At 57.9% G+C, this 22,405-nt stretch overlaps 1 protein-coding gene across 1 annotated transcript in view; it reads right to left on the bottom strand.

Annotated features, from left to right (window-relative positions):
* SYNJ2 (synaptojanin 2) overlaps positions 1-22,405 on the bottom strand; it is a 99,993-nt gene that overhangs the window by 34,287 nt on the left and 43,301 nt on the right. The window contains 5 exon segments of the mRNA XM_066247808.1: positions 449-530; positions 2,899-3,071; positions 8,008-8,104; positions 12,828-12,889; positions 21,937-22,020. Of these exon segments, the coding sequence (XP_066103905.1) occupies positions 449-530; positions 2,899-3,071; positions 8,008-8,104; positions 12,828-12,889; positions 21,937-22,020 (498 nt within the window).

The raw sequence follows: 22,405 nt of genomic DNA, 5'->3' as shown, positions 1-22,405 counted from the left end.
GCTCCCACCACAACTGCTCGCAACTTGATCACCCTGCCCAGCCCTTCTCTGACCCCCTTACTCCTGACTCCGGGCTCCCACCACCAGAGGGCTAGACAGCAAGCCAAGGCTCGGACCCCACGGCCTCCTGCCAGCAGGGAGCTGGGAGAGGTCACTCAGACATACAGAGCTCAGGGAAACCACCTCCCCAGCCTCACGCTGCCTCTGCCTAACAGTATGCTCACAACGATCCTTACACAGGACTACTGCTCCCCAAGGTGCACCTGGGCCACCATGTCCGAGATGCACAGAATCGGTGCCTATGACGGGGCAAGGGCAAGCCAGGCCCCAGGACAACCTCCGGGTACCTGGCACATCCTGTCCCTCCTCCCCACAGTGAGTGACACCCTCATCTTGCCCCGGGAAGCACTCAGCCCGCCTGCCCCCAGGGGCAGCGACAGGGACAGACCTCGAGGGCAATGAAGCTCTGCACTGTGTTGGTTCGGTCCAGGCAGTCGAGACAGTTCATCCGCAAAGTGCCTTTCTGAAAACTGAGGAAAACAGTAAGAAATCAATGGTTACACGTTCTGTCTGAAGGGGCAATGGCGGCAGCACAGTGGCCTACGATTGACAGTAGACCCGCCAAAACACCTGTACCCCTCACATCTCCCTAGTAGCGCTGCAGGACCCCGTTTACATCCCGATGGACCCCAGCACCGCTGAGAGTCATTCTAAACACAGTCGGTTCTCACGATCCACTGTAGTCACGTTCTAGAAAGTTGTGAACACTCAGTGCGCTGAACCACTAGCACCTGAGCAGAGGCTGAACCACGGCCCGTTGGGGAAATCCTGGGCTAGGTTCCCGCGAGCCTCTGGTCACCCATGCTCATCAGCTAATCAACATGTAGTCCTGTCTCATGTGTGTTTCTATCTGAAGACATTTATTTAGCATACGCTGTTCATTAGCACTGGAGTCACAGCCAACAGCACTCTCACAGCTCTAAGAAACTTCTCTAACACGTTCTCTGTGAGGGACACCAGTCCTTCTGGTGCTGAGCATCCCAGGACAGCACTGAGCACTATACTTGGGGGCCATTTTAAACAGTGACGTTGCCAACAAAATGCACACAAATGTGAAAACTTGACACTAAAGAAACGGCAAAAACGACACCTGCTTGCAGCAAGAGAGCTGAGCTGAACCAGGGCGGAATCTGCCGGGAACATGCATGCTGGGCGACTCGGAGTTTTTTGTTTTTAGTGAGAGAGCAAGTGAGCGAGAGAGACAGACAGACAGACAGACAGGAAGGGAGAAAGATGAGAAGCATCAATTCTTCATTGTGGTACCTTAGTTGTTCATCGATTGTTTTCTCATATGTGCCTTGATGGGGGGGAGTGTCGGGGCTCCAGCTGAGCCAGTGACCCCTTGCTCAAGACAGCGACCTTGGACTCAACCTTGGGCTTCAACTCAGCAACCTTTGGGCTGAAGCCAGCGACCATGGGGTCATGTCTATGATCCCATGCTCAAGTCAGTAACCTCGGGGTTTCGAACCTGAGTCCTCTGCATCCCAGGCCAATGCTCTACTCACTGCACCACCACCTGCTCAGGCGGGTGAGTAGAAGTTTTTACCGTTCTGAGTTTGTCTGTGAATGTGCCGGGTGTGTGGATTTGGGGGTCACAAGTAAATTTTAGCAAGTGGGCACATTTGCAAACACAGACTCTGGGGATAATGATGATACTGGACTTCCTTTTTCTCGTGCCCAGGAAGCTATGAGCACAACCAGGGGCAGGAAGGTGGTTTTCCCGCCTAGCAGGGAGACCGGGAGGACGTGGGCGGAGACTCAGCGTGGACTGACACCCCTGCCCCTGGTGAACACAAGACGTGGGCAGAGACTCACCGTGTACTCACACCCCCGCCCCAGGCAAACATGGGGATGTGGGCGGAGACTCACCGTGGATTGACACCCCACTCCCGGCAAACACAGGGACGTGGGTGGGCAGAGACTCACTGTACACTTACACCCTCGCTGAGGGCAAACACAGGGACATGGGTGGGCAGAGACTCACTGTACACTTACACCCTCGCCCCTGGTGAACACGGGGACGTGGGCGGAGACTCACCGTGGACTCACAGCCCTGCCCCAGGCAAACATGGGGATGTGGGCGGAGACTCACCGTGGACTCACACCCCCGCCCCAGTGAACACGGGGACGTGGGTGGAGACTCACTGTGCACTCACACCCCTGCCCCAGTGAACACGGGGGACGTGGGCGGAGACTCACCATGGACTCACACCCCTGCCCCGGTGAACACGGGGGACATGGGCGGAGACTCACTGTGCACTCACACCCCTGCCCCAGTGAACACGGGGGATGTGGGCGGAGACTCACCATGGACTCACACCCCTGCCCCGGTGAACACGGGGATGTGGGCGGAGACTCACCGTGGACTCACACCCCCGCCCCAGTGAACACGGGGATGTGGGCGGAGACTCACCGTGGACTCACACCCCTGCCCCAGTGAACACTGGGATGTGGGCGGGGACTCACCGTGGACTCACACCCCCTCCCCAGTGAACACGGGGGACATGGGCGGAGACTCACCGTGGACTCACACCCCCGCCCCGGTGAACACGGGGATGTGGGCGGAGACTCACCGTGGACTCACACCCCCGCCCCGGTGAACACGGGGATGTGGGCGGAGACTCACCGTGGACTCACACCCCTGCCCCGGTGAACACGGGGATGTGGGCGGAGACTCACCGTGGACTCACACCCCCGCCCCGGTGAACACGGGGATGTGGGCGGAGACTCACCGTGGACTCACACCCCCGCCCCGGTGAACACGGGGATGTGGGCGGAGACTCACCGTGGACTCACACCCCTGCCCCGGTGAACACTGGGATGTGGGCGGAGACTCACCGTGGACTCACACCCGTGCCCCGGGCGAACACGTCCAAGTCATCCCAGTGCAGCTTCAGCTGGGGTCTCAGCAAGTTCTCCAACTTCTCGAGCTTCCCGCCTTTGGCAAACTGATGGAAGTCAAAGTTGATCATAGGCGTGTCACCGGCGTGGCAAGAAGCCCAGAGCAGCTTCTGCAAGGACAGAGAGTGAGGATGGCAGGGAGCCCCGGAAGGAAGACAAGGACAGCAAGCCCGGTCCCAGCGGGAACCTGAGCGCCGGCACCCATCACTCCCTAGAACGCCTGGCTCAAGTGTCACAGCTTGTGGGGGACCACGAGGTCCGTCAGTCCTGACCCTGACAGGACAGCAGGGCGCACACCCACAAAGCCGCCAAGAGCACCCTGCCGACAGAAGGGCCGCCTTGGGCAAATGACAGCCAGGGCGGGGGAGGCTCCCGGGGCAGCCCCCAGCCCCGCTCCAACATCACCCTTCTGCAGGGCTCTCCGGGGGCACCTGGGAGGGAAGGACCACTCTGCTCCTCAGATACCCTGGTGCCACTGCTGGCCCCTGAGGCACAGGGCAGGGCAGCCAGGGCGGCCTGCTGGGAGCTCATAATCCAGCTCCCGGTTGCCTGGTAACCAACCCCATCCAGACAAGCCCCAGCTTCAGGTGGGCATGCTCTGAAGCAGCCAGTGCCCCAGCGGGCCCTGGGGGTGCTCCTGGCAGAGGCCCTCCCACACGAGGAACCTCCCGGCTACTCCTCAGCTCTCTCTCCAGCCCCAGGGCCTTCCCAAGGACCTGGCCTCAGGCCTCCCCCACCTCCACGGCTTCAGGTCAGACTTGTCCAGAGTGTCAAATGACTTGGAAGGCCTAGAAAGAAGGACTTCTGGCTGTCTGGTCCCTAGGACTCAAAGCACCTGTCCACCTGGGCCAGGACGCAAATCAATGCCCGCGCGCCATCATCAAGAAAGTCTCACTATGAGAATGACGTTGGCTGAACTGAACAGTGTATTACTGCTCTGTTGCTCCACATTCTGGTGCAAGCCTCCTGTCCTCTTGCAGCCTGGTAACTGCGGGCTCGCTGGCCGGAGGCTGGCTGCAGGTGCACAGACCTCGGTGCCCGGGGCTCCGTGTGACACCCCCCGCAGGCCTCCTGCAGGTGCACAGACCTGGGTGCCCGGGGCTCCGTGTGACACCCCCCGCGGGCCTCCTGCAGGTGCACAGACCTGGGCGCCCGGGGCTCCGTGTGACACCCCCCGCGGGCCTCGTGCGGGTGCACAGACCTGGGCGCCCGGGGCTCCGTGTGACACCCCCCGCAGGCCTCCTGCAGCCCGGGGCTCCGTGTGACACCCCCGCGGGCCTCGTGCGGATGCACAGACCTGGGCGCCCGGGGCTCCGTGTGACACCCCCCGCGGGCCTCCTGCAGCCCGGGGCTCCGTGTGACACCCCCCGCGGGCCTCCTGCAGCCCGGGGCTCCGTGTGACACCCCCCGCAGGCCTCCTGCAGCCCGGGGCTCCGTGTGACACCCCCCGCGGGCCTCCTGCAGCCCGGGGCTCCGTGTGACACCCCCCGCGGGCCTCCTGCAGCCGGGGGCTCCGTGTGACACCCCCCGCGGGCCTCCTGCAGCCCGGGGCTCCGTGTGACACCCCCCGCAGGCCTCCTGCAGCCCGGGGCTCCGTGTGACACCCCCCGCGGGCCTCCTGCAGGTGCACAGACCTGGGCGCCAGGGGCTCCGTGTGACACCCCCCGCAGGCCTCCTGCAGGTGCACAGACCTGGGCACCCGGGACTCCGTGTGACACCCCCCGCAGGCCTCCTGTAGGTGCACAGACCTGGGCACCCGGGACTCCGTGTGACACCCCCCGCAGGCCTCCTGCAGGTGCACAGACCTGGGCACCCGGGGCTCCGTGTGACACCCCCCGCAGGCCTCCTGTAGGTGCACAGACCTGGGCGCCCGGGGCTCCGTGTGACACCCCCCGCGGGACTCCTGCAGGTGCACAGACCTGGGCACCAGGGGCTCCGTGTGACACCCCCCGCGGGCCTCCTGCAGGTGCACAGACCTGGGCGCCAGGGGCTCCGTGTGACACCCCCCGCAGACCTCCTGCAGGTGCACAGACCTGGGCACCAGGGGCTCCGTGTGACACCCCCCGCAGACCTCCTGCAGGTGCACAGACCTGGGCACCCGGGGCTCCGTGTGACACCCCCCGCAGGCCTCCTGCAGGTGCACAGACCTGGGCACCCGGGGCTCCATGTGACACCCCCCGCAGGCCTCCTGCAGGTGCACAGACCTGGGCACCAGGGGCTCGGTGTGACACCCCCCGCGGGCCTCCTGCAGGTGCACAGACCTGGGCACCCGGGATTCCGTGTGACACCCCCCGCGGGCCTCCTGCAGGTGCACAGACCTGGGCACCAGGGGCTCCGTGTGACACCCCTCGCAGGCCTCCTGCAGGTGCACAGACCTGGGCACCAGGGGCTCCGTGTGACACCCCCCGCAGGCCTCCTGCAGGTGCACAGACCTGGGCACCAGGGGCTCCGTGTGACACCCCCCGCAGGCCTCCTGCAGGTGCACAGACCTGGGCACCCGGGGCTCCGTGTGACACCCCCCGCAGGCCTCCTGCAGGTGCACAGACCTGGGCGCCAGGGGCTCCGTGTGACACCCCCCGCAGGCCTCCTGCAGGTGCACAGACCTGGGCACCCGGGGCTCCGTGTGACACCCCCCGCAGACCTCCTGCAGGTGCACAGACCTGAGCGCCCGGGGCTCCGTGTGACACCCCCCGCAGACCTCCTGCAGGTGCACAGACCTGGGCACCCGGGGCTCCGTGTGACACCCCCCGCAGACCTCCTGCAGGTGCACAGACCTGAGCGCCCGGGGCTCCGTGTGACACCCCCCGCAGACCTCCTGCAGGTGCACAGACCTGGGCGCCCGGGACTCCGTGTGACACCCCCCGCGGGCCTCGTGCGGGTGCACAGACCTGGGCACCCGGGGCTCCATGTGACACCCCCCGCGGGCCTCCTGCGGGTGCACAGACCTGGGCGCCCGGGGCTCCGTGTGACACCCCCCGCAGGCCTCCTGCAGGTGCACAGACCTGGGCGCCCGGGGCTCCGTGTGACACCCCCCGCAGGCCTCCTGCAGGTGCACAGACCTGGGCGCCCGGGGCTCCGTGTGACACCCCCCGCAGGCCTCCTGCGGGTGCACAGACCTGGGCACCCGGGGCTCCGTGTGACACCCCCCGCAGGCCTCCTGCGGGTGCACAGACCTGGGCACCCGGGGCTCCGTGTGACACCCCCCGCGGGCCTCCTGCGGGTGCACAGACCTGGGCACCCGGGGCTCCGTGTGACACCCCCCGCGGGCCTCCTGCGGGTGCACAGACCTGGGCGCCCGGGGCTCCGTGTGACACCCCCCCGCAGGCCTCCTGCAGCCCGGGGCTCCGTGTGACACCCCCCGCAGGCCTCCTGCAGGTGCACAGACCTGGGCGCCAGGGGCTCCGTGTGACACCCCCCGCAGGCCTCCTGCAGGTGCACAGACCTGGGCGCCCGGGGCTCCGTGTGACACCCCCCGCAGGCCTCCTGCAGGTGCACAGACCTGGGCGCCCGGGGCTCCGTGTGACACCCCCCCGCAGGCCTCCTGCAGCCCGGGGCTCCGTGTGACACCCCCCGCGGGCCTCCTGCAGGTGCACAGACCTGGGCGCCAGGGGCTCCGTGTGACACCCCCCGCAGGCCTCCTGCAGGTGCCACGTCAGCCTTTCACCTCCCGGCTGCCCAGCAGCCTGCCCTCCCTGACCCAGGGTCTCTGGCCCCGGCCACACAGGAGGTCCCACCGCCAGCCAGCAGACAGGATGCTAAGGACATCCTTGCCCCATAACGCAAGGCATAAAGGGGGAACAGATTCTTGGGTTCTGTTTTATTTTTGCTTTTTCTCCGTTTCTTCTTCCTTAAAATAAGCTACCAACATTGCTGCCAAGATGGGTGGGGGAGGGACTTCTCAATCTTGTTGCTAGTAGCAACACACCAAACAGGAAAAGCAGGTCTGGCCAAATGAAACTGGCAACCAGGAAGTCTGCTCCAGGCCCATGGCTTTCCTAAGCAGAGTGAAATGATCCATGATCACCCAGCCGGAGTCAGCTGCCACTGGTCAGGGGTCAGGGGTCAAGGGTCAGAAAGGCAGCAAACACCACTGCCCATGAGGTGACGTCTGACTTCAAACTCTCTCCACCAGGGGCTTCCTTGACCTTGGAACAACCAGAAGACCTTTCTCCATTTAGTGGGGGCCGTGGGTGATCGGGCAAGGGCTGTGGCAGTGCCCACAGCCCACGCTGGAGCTTTTCACGTAGCAGACAATGCGTACAGCTCTGGGGGCAGGGAGAGACCGGGGTGGGAAGGGGACTGGAGACCTTTGCTCCAGCTGCTTCCTCCCATCCAGGGCTCCTCGCCACACCCCCCTGACCCTGCACAGGGGGCCCCAGGTAGCCCCGAGCAGCCGGGCCCAGGAAACAGCCTTTCGGGGCAGCCCCAACAAGGGATGAGGCTGGAGGGTCCGAATCAGCAGGAGGACATCGTGGAGGGTTCCTTGCTTTAAACGATCTGGGGTTCTGAAGAGCCACCCGGCACAAGAGCCCTGCGGGAGCTTGTGTGAGCTGGCCCGGAGGTGCGGCCAGCCAGCGGCTGAGTCAGACCCAGGAGGGTGGGAGCTCAGGGTCCCCAGCAGGTTAGGGGTGCATGGGGCGGAGCCCAAACATTGGTGCACATGTGCACATGCGTGTGGGGGGGTGAGTGTGGGTGCGTGCACGTGTGCAGGTCCATCCAAGTGAGTGGGGAAAGGCCTGAGTGTCCCTAGCCCCTCGGGTTCCTGTGGAAAGCTCTGGAGGGAATGCAGCTGGAGACGGGAGATGCTCCGTTTCATCTTTGAGCAAATTCTCCAGGGCTTTGGCTCGTAAACACTAACCATGCGTCAGGTGCCCAGATCCCCTAGTGCTGGAGCCCTGGCGGGGAATGACTGCCCCAAACATGGCGAGATCCCCATTACCATTTCCAGCCCCCAAGGGAGCCCGCCTCTGAGCAGGGGCCCCTCGTCTCCCCGCTCCCACCCCACGTCCGCCCCCGTGTGGGAGAGCAGGCAGGGGCCGCGTTTACCTTGAAGGCCCTGTTGAGCACCTCCTCGCCGCCTCTGCTCCCCAGCAGGTTGACGACCACTTGCTTTCCGTACTGCTCCTTCAGAAGTACCATGTGCCTGCAACAGAGCGGCCAGCACAATGACCCCGGGTGACCGGGACCCTGACGGACCACCCCGCCCCGCCACCGAGGGCACGAAGACCCAGGAGGAGGCTCCACACGAACGGCTCGGGCCAAGAATGAATCCAGCGCGTCAGAGAAGGAACTTTCTATAAAGCACCCCTATTAAATCTGGAACAGCTAACTAGGCCTGCCATGAACAGAGCCTTGTAAATGTGACGTGTGTGTCTCTGGCGTGAGTCGGTGTCACGGGGTGCTGTCTCGCTCTCTCCAAACTAGAAAACCAGGTAGGAGAGCCGTCAACCTCAGGGTCTAATCTTTATCTAAGTGCTGCATTTTATGATGTTTTAACCCAAACAAGAAGGTACAACAAAATTTCAGTCTTTAGAAAGATTATTTGTCTATCAGAGACCATTTTTAAAAAGACACGTTGAAATATTGGGGGGGGACCCTAATATCTCTTTTATCACTAGCTTTTGAGAAGTAACTTGACCATTTTAATAAAGGTAGAAATGTTTAGATGTAGTGTTTTTAAAAAGCACAGGAAAAAGATGCAAGGAAAAAAGCAGATGAAAAACTGTCATTTAATGGGGCCATCTTTATACCCAAACGTAGAAAAAAGACCAGACTATATAACACAGCGTGATGTTCAAAGTGGTGGGATTCTATGTCATTTAAAATTCTTTTCTCCCTTCACCATGTCATTATTTTCCACATTTCTACAATTTTTTTTAATAAACAAAAATTTTTAAAAGTTAATGATCTCAAAAGAACTTTTTTTTTTTTTTTTTTTGTATTTTTCTGAAGCTGGAAACGGGGAGAGACAGTCGACAGACTCCCGCATGCGTCCAACCGGGATCCACCCGGCACGCCCACCAGGGGGCCACGCTCTGTCCACCAGGGGGCGATGCTCTGCCCCTCCAGGGCGTCGCTCTGTTGCAACCAGAGCCAATCTAGCGCCTGGGGCAGAGGCCAAGGAGCCATCCCCAGCGCCTGGGCCATCTTTGCTCCAATGGAGCCTCACTGCAGGAGGGGAAGAGAGAGACAGAGAGGAAGGAGAGGGGGAGGGGCGGAGAAGCAGATGGGCGCTTCTCCTGTGTGCCCTGGCCGGGAATCAAACCCGGGACTTCTGTACGCCAGGCCGATGCTCTACCACTGAGCCAAACGGCCAGGGCCTCAAAAGAACTATTTTTAGAGAAAAAAAAATACTCTCTGACTTGGAGGGGCAGCATTCGGGTGAGGCGGGCAGTTGAGGTTCTCCTGCCTACACTGACCGGTTAGGGGTCAAGGGGCGTCTACTCCGGGCTCCTGCCTGTGTGGACTGATTTGCCTAGAACAGTGGTGGTCAACCTGGTCCTTACTACCCACTAGTGGGCGATCCAGCTTTCATGGTGGGTGGTAGCGGAGCAACCAAAATATAAATAAAAAGATAGATTTAACTATAGTAAGTTGTTTTATAAAGATTTATTCTACCAAACTTAGCAAAAATCCAACATAAAGTACTTGGTAAGTAGTTATTATTATATGCTTTAACTTGCCGTAACTCTGCTTTATAAATTTTATAAAGTAAAGTTACTTCCCTACTTTATAGATCACCATTACTGTGGAACCAGGAGGCGGTTAGAAAATGTTACTACTAACAGAGATACAGAAGTGGGCGGTAGGTATGAAAAGGTTGACTGCCCCTGGCCTAGAACAAGGCTGCTGGCTGCCCAGCCCTCCCTGCAGCGCCTCCTGGAGGAAGATGAAGGGATCGGTGACATCAGGGCCTCTGGCAGGCTGTGCTCACCCCCGGAGCCCATCCCTGGAGCCCGGGCACCCCTGGAGCTTGGCGTGGGCAGCCCTGGGTGAAGCTGCTTGAGAAATGGAACATTCCTGGCCTGGCCCTTCTGGGCTCCTCTGGGTGTGTCTGCCCAGAGAAGGGATGTCCTCGCCGAAGGTCCCACACATGGACCAAAGAGCAGGCCCTGCTCCAGCGGGAAGTCTGAGCTGCCCGGCCCTGAGTGAGCACCCCTGAGTTGGGGGTAAAATGTGGGGAAGGCCGTGATGGCCACACATCCAAGCCAGAACCAAGCCAAGACTCAACTTGTCAGAAACACGGCTCATGTCTGATCTCCAAGGGACTGATGCCCGCATATACATCTCAGATGGTTCCAAATTCCAAGGTTGGGAGAGAAACAGTACCACTCATTATTCACGTCACCAGCCCCCAACACCCTTGCTCAAATTACTCACCCCTCTGAGCTAGTTCCTGCGTCTGTACCATACGGCTAATCCCCCTCCTGCAAAGAGTGGTTAAGAGGACGGAGTGACAGTGACAAGCACAATGCCAATGCCTGGTACAGGGAATTTGGTTTTCCTTCTTTTTTATTTAAAAATAAAATAACCCACTTATCACTGATAAATGAGAAGACTCGTTTCACTGGCTCCAAGCGGCAGAGTCTTGGAGTTCACACCGAGGTCGCGAGAGTAAGACTCATCCTGGCCTTGGTATCTCTGTCACTTTGAGTCTGTCCTCCCCCCACTCTCTGTCCACCTGTTACTGTTATAGGAAGCTCCTTGGAAAACCGGGCAGTTTTTCAGAACATTGAGGAGTCAGGTTTCCATTTGACAGCACCCTTCTCAAATTCAGGACATCACTGAGGCACCAACAGACCCACCCTGATGTCTAGACACAAGCAGCTCCATGCAAAGTGAGGGAGGGGGATGGAGCAGTTTCGCCGTCCTGCTCCGTGAGACCCAGGCTCCGCCTAGTGCGGGGCTGGGGCTTCCATCAAAACCGTGCCACACTGCAGGACAAGACCCTCCCTGAGCAGTCACAGCCGAGGCCTGCTCCAGACACCCCCTGCCTCCAGACACAGCTGACAGATGACAGAGGGACAGTAGTAACCTAGGGAAATGGCACAGCACTGATGACCAGCACTCTGCAGGCTTCAAAACTAACCATGTAAAGACGTTTTGGTGTGGGGGCGGGCGGAGGGATTTACTCTGGACCAAACACATCAACGAACTGAGAAACTCTTTGAGAACCCCATGATGTCCCCGAGTTCTGGGGGCACCCCTCTGGGGGGTGACACAGCCCCGTTCCTTGGTTGGGGGGGCCCACAGCGTCCCACCGCGGTCTGTTAGAGAAACCCGTGGCCTCGCTCCCAAACTGCGCTCCAAAGAGAGCGAGCAGGTCAGCAGCTGTGGGCACACAGGAGCTCCGCCCGCCGGGAGTGGGCGAGGGCACAGTTCTGCGCAGGCTTTGTGGTCAGAAAGCATTAAAAAAGAAACTTGCTGTCAGCCAGAATTTGAAGCAGCAGCGGCCTGTAACAGGACGCAGGATCTCAGAAAGGTGGTTAGGGATTCCCAGGAGAGACTGAGTTTACCCTTAGACATAGGGAAGAAGTGAGTGTGGGGAAGGGAAAACGCGTGTGTGCACACACATGCATTGCACACACACACAATTTCAAACTAAGTCTGTGCAAGAGTTTTTAATTTAAAAAAAAAAAAAAAAGCTCATGAAGACATGAAGGTTTCTGAAACAAGCCCAGTATAACCCTTGCCTTTTCCTTCCAGCCGGCTCAGGAAGAATTTTGTTTCTGGTTGTACGCTTACTATGATATTTCCTAAGAGCACTTAATGTAGATCAATGCCAACTAAGAGGAGTCCATGTGCACCGTGCGGAGAACACGTGAACAGTGTTGAGAAAGACGGACGACAGCATGTTCACGAATAGGTTCTAGATTTCTTGCAAGGAAAAGCCCCTCTCCGCACCGAGCTCACGGGGGGCACAGCTGGGCTAGTGTGACCGGTTCGTGGTCAACGAGATGGCCACCAAGTTTAAGCTGCAGGTATGGTGATTAAAGCACAAGATTGCTTTTCGAAAGTTTATGACATTCACTAAGATAATTTTTAAACTCAGTGTTTAGATTTTTAAAAAGCAGGTATTTTAGGAAGCTCATTAACTCTTCAAGTTCAAATTACTAATAGTACAGGTTAGCAATAGATTTTCTTAAGCAAGTTGCAAAATACTTAGTATGTCATGGTCCAATTTGTATTTTAAAACATGAACTATGAGGATGCCAAATATTTTTTTCTAGAATGACACATAAAAAACTAATGGTAAAAAGTGGGAGTTAGGGTACTTCTATGTCTCACTTTATACCTTTCTATGTGGTGACTTTAAAACTGCAGAATATAAATACTTAAAAAAATATTGACTGATTGATTTTTGGAGAGAAAGGAAAGGGGGCGGGGGAGAAACATCGATACCTTGTTCCACTCTATCTTACATTCATCGGTTGATTCTTGTACGTGCCCCGACCGGGGCTCAAACCCACAACCTAAGCGTATTGGGGCCGTGCTCTAACCAGCTGAGCTACCCGGCCAGGGCAGGAATATGTTACTTTTAAAACAAACAGCTACAAACACCCTATTATTTAGATGAGCCCTTATTCATCAGGACGGATGGATAAAGCTTCGCGACAGCAAGAACTGACAAAGTAACAGAACTCCCAAGTGTTACCTGAGCGTTTACTGCTGAAGCTTCGGGGAAGCCTGGGAGCAGGTAAAAAAAAGTCTCATTTTGGAAACTCCCTTTTGCATAAAGGACCAAAGTAAAGAGGAAATTTAGATGCAGGGTGTGGTCCCCCCCTCCTGCTGCCCCCTGTGCCCCCGTCTGACGGGAAGAAGGCCCCTGAGGACGACAGGCTGAGGACAGGGTCCAACGACCTTACCTGTCGAACGCAGGGGCGTTGGCTTCCAGGCCTCTGTTGAGTCTCAGATGATGGGAGCCCACCTGAAACAGAGAAGTGACACCAGTGACTCCTGCCCTGCCAACTTCCGTGCCAGCCAGCCTGCGGGCAGCTTGGCCCAGCCCGGCCCCCCTGGGGCCCCTGCCAGCTAGGCCTTGGGCAGCCCGACCCGGCCCGCCTGGGGCCCCTGCCGGCCGGGCCTTGGGCAGCCCGACCCGGCCCCCCTGGAGCCCCTGCCAGCCAGGCCTTGGGCAGCCCGACCCGGCCCACCTGAGGCCCCTGTCAGCCAGGCCTTGGGCAGCCCGACCCGGCTCCCCTGGGGCCCCTGCCGGCCAGGCCTTGGGCAGCCTGACCCGGCCCGCCTGGGGCCCCTGCCGGCCGGGCCTTGGGCAGCCCGACCAGGCCCGCCTGGGGCCCCTGCCGGCCGGGCCTTGGGCAGCCCGACCTGGCCCCCCTGGAGCCCCTGCCAGCCAGGCCTTGGGCAGCCCGACCCGGCCCACCTGAGGCCCCTGTCAGCCAGGCCTTGGGCAGCCCGACCTGGCCCCCCCTGGGGCCCCTGCCAGCCAGGCCTTGGGCAGCCCGACCCGCCTGGGGCCCCTGCCGGCTGGGCCTTGGGCAGCCCGACTCGGTCCCCCCTGGGGCCCCTGCCGACCAGGCCTTGGGCAGCCCGACCCGGCCCGCCTGGGGCCCCTGTCGGCCAGGCCTTGGGCAGCCCGACCTGGCCCCCCTGGGGCCCCTGCCAGCTCAGGAGGGCCACGCCCTGCGCTCAGGTCCCGCAGCCCCAGCCGGGCTCTGCAGAGGCCCGGTCCGAGCTGCAGCACAATCCACGCTGCTGGAGTTCTTCCACAGACAGAAGAGACACTTCTGGGCAAGACCACGAGGCACAGCTACGCCAACAGGAGAGAGACCGCCGTCCTGGGACTCGCTGCAGCAACGGGGGCCTTGACTGCCCCTAGAACTCGAGTTATAACGACCTGCAAACTATGGGGCCTCAGTATTTAGAACCACCTGTTAAACACGGGACATTTTAAAACAACAAGCTCAAAGCTACATGTCGTTCCTGGAGCCAGCTCGGAAGGGCTCTCTCTGAATACACCTGGGACAGTCTGAGCATCGAACTATTTAAGAACAGTACTGGATTGTAACCTGAAAAGATAAAGTGGGAATTCATGAATCTACGCAGATGAGGGCTGGCAGGTGGTCGGATGGGCAGGTGGGCAGAGCAGAAGGCAGGGCTCTCCCTGGCAGTACAGCACCAACTAATGAAAGTGGAAGGAGTGGTGGAAATCACCCCTTTACAGCCACTACAGTAAATCACCGCTCAGCAGAAATCATCCGTTGATCCTGTTAGGGGAGAGTCTGGTGAGGAGTGGGGGACGTGAGTGGTCTCGGGGGGTCTCCCGCAGGCTGCTTACTGAAAAGGAGACCACACTAACTGCGAGGGAAGACACTGAACAGCACCTTGCCCAGGTGATCAACATCGACACCACTAATGAGGGGCGGAGAGACTCCCTGAGGGGGACACAGCCGTGCTACTGCTCTTCCAACTCGGCTGAAGGTCTGGTGTTATTTCAAGAGAAAAGGTTTCTCTGAAATGCTTAGTTTGGGTGGTTACTGAGCATCGTAAAAACGGCGTCATTAGATTCACCTAAGGATCAGAGGCAGTCGTTACAAAAACGCACCCACTGCTGCTCTTGGCAGCGCAGGTAACACGCGTCCCTCTTCACACCCGAGGACGGCATCCGTCTAGCAGAGGGCCTCTCAGCATCTTCTCTCTTCTGAGAAGACTGGGAATGGGGCTGTCCGTCCCAATGAGTCTACAAACAAAGCCGTCTGGTCCGAAGAAACCCTGGCTGAACGGCTCCTGCCAAAGGCCTCCGTTTGTGGCCGTGTTTATTCCGCCCCCTCCCCGACGGCTGTCAGTACCTGGCTGAGGAAATGAGACACTTCCTCCCAAAACCTCCCCCAGCCCAGCTCCGGGAAGATTGCTCACTGCCCTGCACTCCCAGGCCAGTCGGCACCCATTTTTTTTTCTGGATTCACAAAAAAGGCGTCTGCAGAAACGGGGTCTGTATTCCTCTCTGCCACGCTCCAGGACTCCCAAGGGCACTGAAAGCCAGGGAAAGGGGCTGCTCGCTCTGCATCTGCCTGTCGGTCAGGCATCGCCAGAAATCTGCCCCGGGCTTCAGGCACACACTGCGGCTGTTTTAAGAACCGTTCCCATGGGGACGCAGTAAAGGGGGGGGGGGGACAAGGGTTCGGGGCTCAGAGGCCTGGCTGTTAGCCGTGACGCTCCCATCACCGGACACGTCCAACTGTCTCCCGCCGAGTCACAGCCCAACGTCCCTTCTTCTAAACAAGGAGAGATTTCGGGCATGGATGACTGGACTCAGGCATGTCCAATCCCTGGGCTTGAAACGCCTCCCATTACAACAGCTATCTGAATCCCATTACAAAGCACATAACCAGTCCAGGACAGAGTCGGTGAGCACCGACACCAGTGTCAAGGCGGCCCTGGGGACAGTAGAAAGACTGGGAAGAGATGGGAGAGCCTGAATTCTGCACCCTGGACGATGTCCCTCCCACAACTGGGATCTCCGAGGAGACACCTGGAAACACACTTCCTGGTTTTGAACAAGTCTGCATGCCAAGTGCACATCAATCTGTGGACACTGTGCCCCAACGAGCTGGGAACACCAGGGGGCCTGAGCAGGATGCCACTACGGTGGGACTCAGGGCGGGAGGACAGCGGGAAGCAGCAGCCCCCACAGCTGGAAAGGGCACAGCCCACCAGGCGGGAGCACATGCCTTCTGGTGCTTCCAGCTTCTCTCTCGTCCAACTTTAATATCCGTGTGCCCAGCGAGGAGGACCGTCGTGGGTATGTCCTGTCGCCTACAGCAGTCAGTCCAAGTCTCTGCTGACCACAAGCCCCCCTGGGAACACTAGGAAGTCAAGGGCACTGCCCAGTGTATGACCGGGGCAGTCACGATCCCTGACCCCAGCAGTTCGCAAAGCGTGTGGTCCCCGGACCTGTGGCCTCAGCAGACCCCAGAGTGCGGGTTGGAAATCAGACTCTCGGGCCCCACCTCAGACAGCTGAATGAGAATCTCGAGGGGGGGCAGGGGGGTGGAGAATTCTGACTTAACAAGTCCTCCCCGTGGTTCCTGCCTGCTTGTGCACGTGTCTGCGCGTGGGCACCCCCTCCCCCCGCACTGAAGTCTGAGGAGCACTGGTTCCATCGCCTCCTCCTCGTCCTCCCCTTTTAGCTCAGGTTGCAAATGCCTGGGGGGGGGGGGGTAAGGCAGTAGGAAGTGAGCAGCTGGTTGGGGGGGCAGTGATAGCACTGCATCCACACCTGCACGGTCCCAGGGCACTGACCGGGCCAGCCCACGGCTGCTTCCCCAGGCTCCTCCTACGGTGGACAGGAACTGGGACACTCTCTCAGGAGGTCCCTGCCTCATCCCTTGAGCCTGCCTGCTTTAGGCCTCACGTCCTGCCTCCCCCCACCCTGCCTCCTGCCCTGTCCCACTCTGACCCTGACCCGCACCGGTCCTCTCTGGTGTCACCTAGTCCCGAGGCCTCGGCCTGTCAGGAGTCTCGAGAGGGAGCTTCAGCCTGGGGCTGGACTGAGGCCACCGTTGGCACCGGCGCGCTGGAACTGACTGCGAGGCTTTATTTAGCCTCGCTTCTCCTCCTCCACCCAATCTCCTCTCCCTGGCCGCCGGCACTTGGGCACCCACTCCATTTCTGAGGTGTCACTTCAACCCTACGGATCACAGACCGCAGACCGAGGAGCACTGGCCCTGAGCACCGGTCTCGAGGGCAGCTGGCTGGCCGTGAGTCAGACCAGAGTCCACACCGGCACTGAGAGAGCAGAGCCCACAACCACAAAGGGCATTGGCAAAGCTCTCCGGCACACGTGCCCCTCCCCACCTCCACCGAGGTAAAGCTGCCGGCATCTTACCTGGATCGCCGCAACTGCCCCACCTGGTGTCTTACCTTCAGCCTCCTCCTCCCAGACTAAAACCTGTTACACCCGTGTCTCATCAGGTCGCGCACCCTGGCAGCCCTTCAGTGCAGTGGTCCAGTGTGAGCTGGGGCCAACTGCTACCAGCCCACATGTCCACTGTAGGTGTATCTCTCCCCAGCTCCAAGTTCAGGGACATCAAGTAGGTGGCTGAAATCGGCCATGATGGGAATATTTACGCCACAGTAGTGGGCCAATGCTGCGAACCAAACTTCTTCCTGGCCCTCAGAAAATTGGTTTATCAGCATACCCCGGAGTGCTCCCCAAGCCTTCCCGAATTACTGCAGTCATCTAGGGGTCTTCAGAAAGTCCTGATGCCTGGCTCCCACCCCCCAACACTGTGATTTAATTGGGATGGCATGCAACCTGGGTGTCAGGAGTTTTAAAGTTGCCCAGGTGAGTCTAATGGGCAGCAAAGTTTGGGGACCACTCATTTGGCAGCTCCAGGGGGAAAACAGAACCTCCTTGAGCAGAACATTCAAGCCCATCTTCATCTGGCCCTCGCCGGCCTCTCCGGTCTCATCTCCCGCCATGCCCCAGGCCTAGGACTCCTGGTGATACTGCTCTGTCCTTCCCAAGCCAGCTCAGAACCCAACCCCTCCCCTCAGCCTGGGTGCACGGTCCTCCGAGAGCCACCTCTCTATTCACACACCACTGTCATGCCCTGTCCCCTCTTTCCCCAAGGCTGTATCTGACGTCCCACGTATCATCAATGAGCATCTATGGGGCAAATACACGGCTGGCCCTGGGGTGTCGAGAGGGCTGGGAGATGGAACAGCCCAGAAGACTGCTCCTTGTGCTGCGTACTGGTAGACGTGAGGACACTGTCACTACACCTCACACTGTCCTCACAAAGACGCAGGGGAACTCCCATCCCGCCTTCCGGATACGCACAGCCGTGCTTCTCCTAATGCAGCGTGTGCGTTTGTCTCCCGGATGTTTCGTTTATGTTATTAATCTCAACGGCCACCATTTCTCAGTCCTGTCTGGGTCCCAGAGACTGCTAAATTCCCATCGACACTGTGCTCTTCACTCCTCTTCACAGCCCCGAGGGTGGTATCGTCAACCCCACTTTACAGAGAGTAAAACTAAGGCTTAACAAAAATAAGGAATTCTCCGCTTTTTCCGAGATAAGGACTTCTTGTGGGAAATAAAACTTTTTTTTTTTGAGATACGTACACTATTTTGAAATGACTTGTCGCAAGTATATGGTTTCTACGTGGGAGAGTCAGAACTCGAACTCGAACCCGGGTCTGTGTCACGTCTAAGTCCATGCTCTCAATCGTGCGTGATCTTGCTTCTGTGATGGAAGCTTCGGGTGAACACGCAGGACCCACGGACAAGACGCGTCAGCAACCTTACCTGGCTTCAGTTCATTTCCATTGTAAGTGTTTTTTCCCCTCAGTCCAACCCCTTCATCGTACCCGAGGCCATTATTCTACAAGCCATCTCACATTTGGGGACAATGAAAGGGACAGCCCCACAGGAGCACAGACCACACCACGCAGCCAGGAGCCGAGCACACAGTCTCCGAGGGGGGGGGGCGCCGTGCAGACAGCACAGTCTCACCTACTCTGCAGCCTCCAGTGGGCGGAGTCAGAGGAAGCCTCAAAGCAGACCTACCCCATCTCTGTGGGACACCTGTCTGTATGTGCAGGTTATGTGGGGGAAGGTTTCTCAAGTGACAAAGGGGACGAAATCTTCAATGGGCTGCAGGGTGGGGCAAAAGTCCGTTTACAGTTGTTTGTGTGGAAAACAATCAACAGTTAATAAATAATACAAGAATACAACTGTAAACCGACTTTTGCTCCACCATGTATACAGTATAAAATATATACCCTATAACAGTGGTCCCCAACCTTTTTTGGGCCACGCACTGGTTTAATGTCAGAAAATATTTTCACGGACCGGCCTTTAGGGTGGGATGGATAAATGTACCACGTGACCAAGACAAGCGTCAAGAGTGGTCTTAGACGGATGTAACAGAGGAAATCTGGTCTTTTTTTAAAAATAAAACATCGGTCAGATTTAAATATAAATAAAATGGAAATAATGTAAGTTATTTATTCTTTCTCTGCGGACCAGTACTGGTCTGAGGCCCGGGGGTTGGGGACCACTGCCCTATAACACAGCTTTTCAACCTTTTTTACACTTGGGGACCAGGCAAAATAGGGGAATTATTTTGGGGACCGTGAAGGGAGAAACTGCTAAGTGAATTCGACTGAGATCACTGGGTCGGTAATCTTCATACAACATCAGGGTGGTTAACTCGTTTGAGGACTGGCACGAAATTCCTGGCAGACTGGTCTGCGGATCAGCAGTTGAAAAACACGGCATAACTAACCGTACCAGGAGAGCAATTAGCTTTAAAGATAAAATCTCAATGTGGCTATTTATAAACTGTACAACCTGTTTACATGGTAAGGATGAAATTATCAAAGGTATATATGGTTGCTAGAAACGGCCTCAGAATCTAGGCGTTTCTAACGAAGGTACCATTCCTGTGAAAACTCACAAATCGCTACTCCATAGCCCCCTCTGCCCATTCTCCCACCCTACCCCCTTCCCACAGGGTAGCAACATTGCAACTTATAATGCAAGCTATTCATCCAAAATCATCTGCACTTTTAATATAACCTAAATGAAGAAGGAAGGCGAAAAGCTCAAGATGGAGAAAGACAACCGGAATCGATCTTCAGGCTCACTACGTATCCAGCTGAGTAAAAGAGACCACAGACGCAGCTGAGATCTGCCCTGCTGGTCTCCCCTGGAGACAACCGAATCTCTCTTTGATGGTGGGAGGTACAGAGAGAGTACACATACATACATGGGTATCAGACCCAAAGATTAGCGAGTCTTTGATAAGATCCGTGAACACACCGCCTTTGGAAAGGCATTTTGAAGGAACCATGGAGGCTCTGGAGAAGCACAGTGTTGTGATCTGAAAGGTGGCAGCGCTGTTGAGAAGTGGGCCACCAGGTTCCACAGCAGGATCAGGCTGCATGGGGGGTGGGGGGAGTCAAACTGGCGACCAGAATTAAAGAGGGAATGACAAAAGAGTGCTTTGCTTTCAGAAGAGGGAGACCAGACCGTGGGGACTCCTAGAAACATGGCTGACGATGGCCCGAGGAGCAGGAAGCTCTAGAACCAGACTTGCTCTGGGCTGCATCACCCTGAGGAGGACAGAGCGCCCTCCAGGGAAGACGCCACTAACAGCAGCAGCCACTCCAGATCACGGCCTCGGGCTCAGCGTCTGCGGCCAGCCCTCAGAGATCCTGGGACAGCGACCCCTGGGCTGGGTGAAATGGGTGAATTTCAGAGTGAGCTTCCCAAATTCTAGGACACTCTATCATGACCATCCCCCCAATTTGTGGATTTTTTTTTCTTTTTTCTTCTTTTAGTTTTTTTAGCGAGAGAGGAAGAGAGAAGGACAAACAGGATGAGAAAGAGATGAGAAGCATCAACTCATAGTTGTGGCACCTTAGTTGTTCATTAATTGCTTCTCGTATGTGCCTTGACTAGGGGGCTCCAGCTGAGCCAGGAATAAAGTTGCAGGTTGTGCTCAAGCCAACGACCTTGGGCTTCAAGCCAGTGACCTTTGGGCTCAAGCCAGTGACCATGGGGTCACGTCTATGATTCCATGTTCAAGCTGGTGACTCTGCGCGCAAGCTAGTAAACCTGGACTCAAACCGGTGACCTCGGGGTTTCGAACCTGGGTCTCCAGGTTCCCAAGCCCACGCTCTATCTACTGCGCCACTGCCTAGTCAGGCCAATTTGTGGATTTCTTAACATGGTCTCCCTCTCTCTTTCTGCACTCTCCTCATTTGATCTTTGCTGTTTATTCTAAATACAGAGCTCAGGGAGTTTCAGAAGGAAACTTCCAGATCGTTCCAGAGGAATTTTCCATGTTATAATCATTCTCAGGAGTGTTCTTCTCTGCCACCACGTAATGCCACCAGCTGTCTTCAGACATCTCAGCCATTCCTTTCTAATGGAAAGCCGGACGTTAAGGAAGCTTTCTCACCCCCAGAGCTCAGAGACCAAATGCGACATTCATCTGTCCATCTTGCTCTGAGAGCTGATGTGCGTCCTTACCACGTCTGTCCGTGGCAGCGTGACAACGGACACGAGGACAGAGCACCTACGGGGACAGGGGGTCCAGTCGAGGGCCAGGTAAGACCCAGCTGTGTCAAACACCCCCCAAAGCCTGGAAGATGGCCCTGAGCTGCTTCAGTTACCAGCTGACAACCCGAGTGCTGTCACACTGAGCCGGAAGTACAATAGGAAGAGTCAAAGAGCCAGAGGCCGGGGCAGGGAGGTCTGCTGAGCGCACACTGTCCCCTCAGGCCAGGGAGGGAGATGGGGACTGGGGCTGAGGAATCTCCAGGCCACTGGGCTGTGACAGCCCCGGTAGGCATTCACTGAATGAGGCAGTGCCATTCCATTGACGACAAATGTGTTCTTACAGCACAGCACTCCCCCAACCCGAACTCTTCCCAGGAGACAGAACGTCAGACACCTCTGGCGCTGGCCAGAGCCCTGCTTTGGCAGCGAGGTGTATTTTTAGAAATCATGAGAAAGCTCTGCACAACTCTCATGTGGCCGCACAGCAGGCACCTCCACAGGCCAAGCCCGCTGCCGGCCCGGCCCCGGCCCCGGCCCCGGGGACCTCACAAAGCCCTCCCGGACAGTCCCAACCCTCAGAAAACAGCTTTAACCACATTCTCAAGCTAACGAACTTGGAGTCTAACTCAAGGCAGTTCTATCCCTTTCTACTATGCGGTTCACTTATCAGAAGAGACCTTCCCACTTCAGTTGTGTCAACAGTGAGCTCACGATCAGAAAATTACACACGCTGTGTGTGCTTCTGCATACAAACACCACACACACGCACTTGCACGCGCGCTGGGACAGCTCAGCTCAATCCAGCTGGGCTGAGGGAAAGGGCCAGAAACTGCTCCGGGAAAAACCCATGGTTAAAAGGAACAAACCACAGCCGCACGGAAGAGATGGGGGGGGGGGGGGCAGCAGTCACACACGTGCCGGACTGTTTTATTACCTACCTGCAGCCCTGGCTGCTCCCAGAACAGCGGGACGGAGCCTCGGATCTGGATGAAGGACGACACGCCATCATCCATGTAAATCGTCTGCACCACAGGGAGACATAAAGGAAAGTATTCTTCAGTGAAACCGAATGTCCTGGGCCGGTAACGGGATCCGGCCGCCTGAGACCCGACACCGGAACGTGGGGCGGACAGCGGCCTGCAGGCCCGGGCTCTGCTCCCCCGCGGGCCCCCGCGGCTCCCTGACCCCCAGGCCGGCCCAGTGCCCTCACGGGCACGGCACGCTGGCGGCCGACCAGCCTGCTGAGTCCAGGCAGCTGGTGGGGAATTCCCAGAGCCTCGCTGAGCTCCCGGAAAGGGCTGGCGATGCCCCCACCCCGGCCCGCCACCCCACCTTAGGAACAGGAACAACTGTGCCCTGTGACCTGAGACCTCCCCCCGAGCCCCTCTTTGCACTCCGTCCACCAGC

This window comes from Saccopteryx bilineata, chromosome 12 (assembly GCF_036850765.1).
Source record: "Saccopteryx bilineata isolate mSacBil1 chromosome 12, mSacBil1_pri_phased_curated, whole genome shotgun sequence".
Lineage (NCBI taxonomy): Eukaryota > Metazoa > Chordata > Mammalia > Chiroptera > Emballonuridae > Saccopteryx > Saccopteryx bilineata.
Note: the sequence above shows the minus strand (reverse complement) of the source record. Positions and strands in the feature narration are given on the sequence as shown.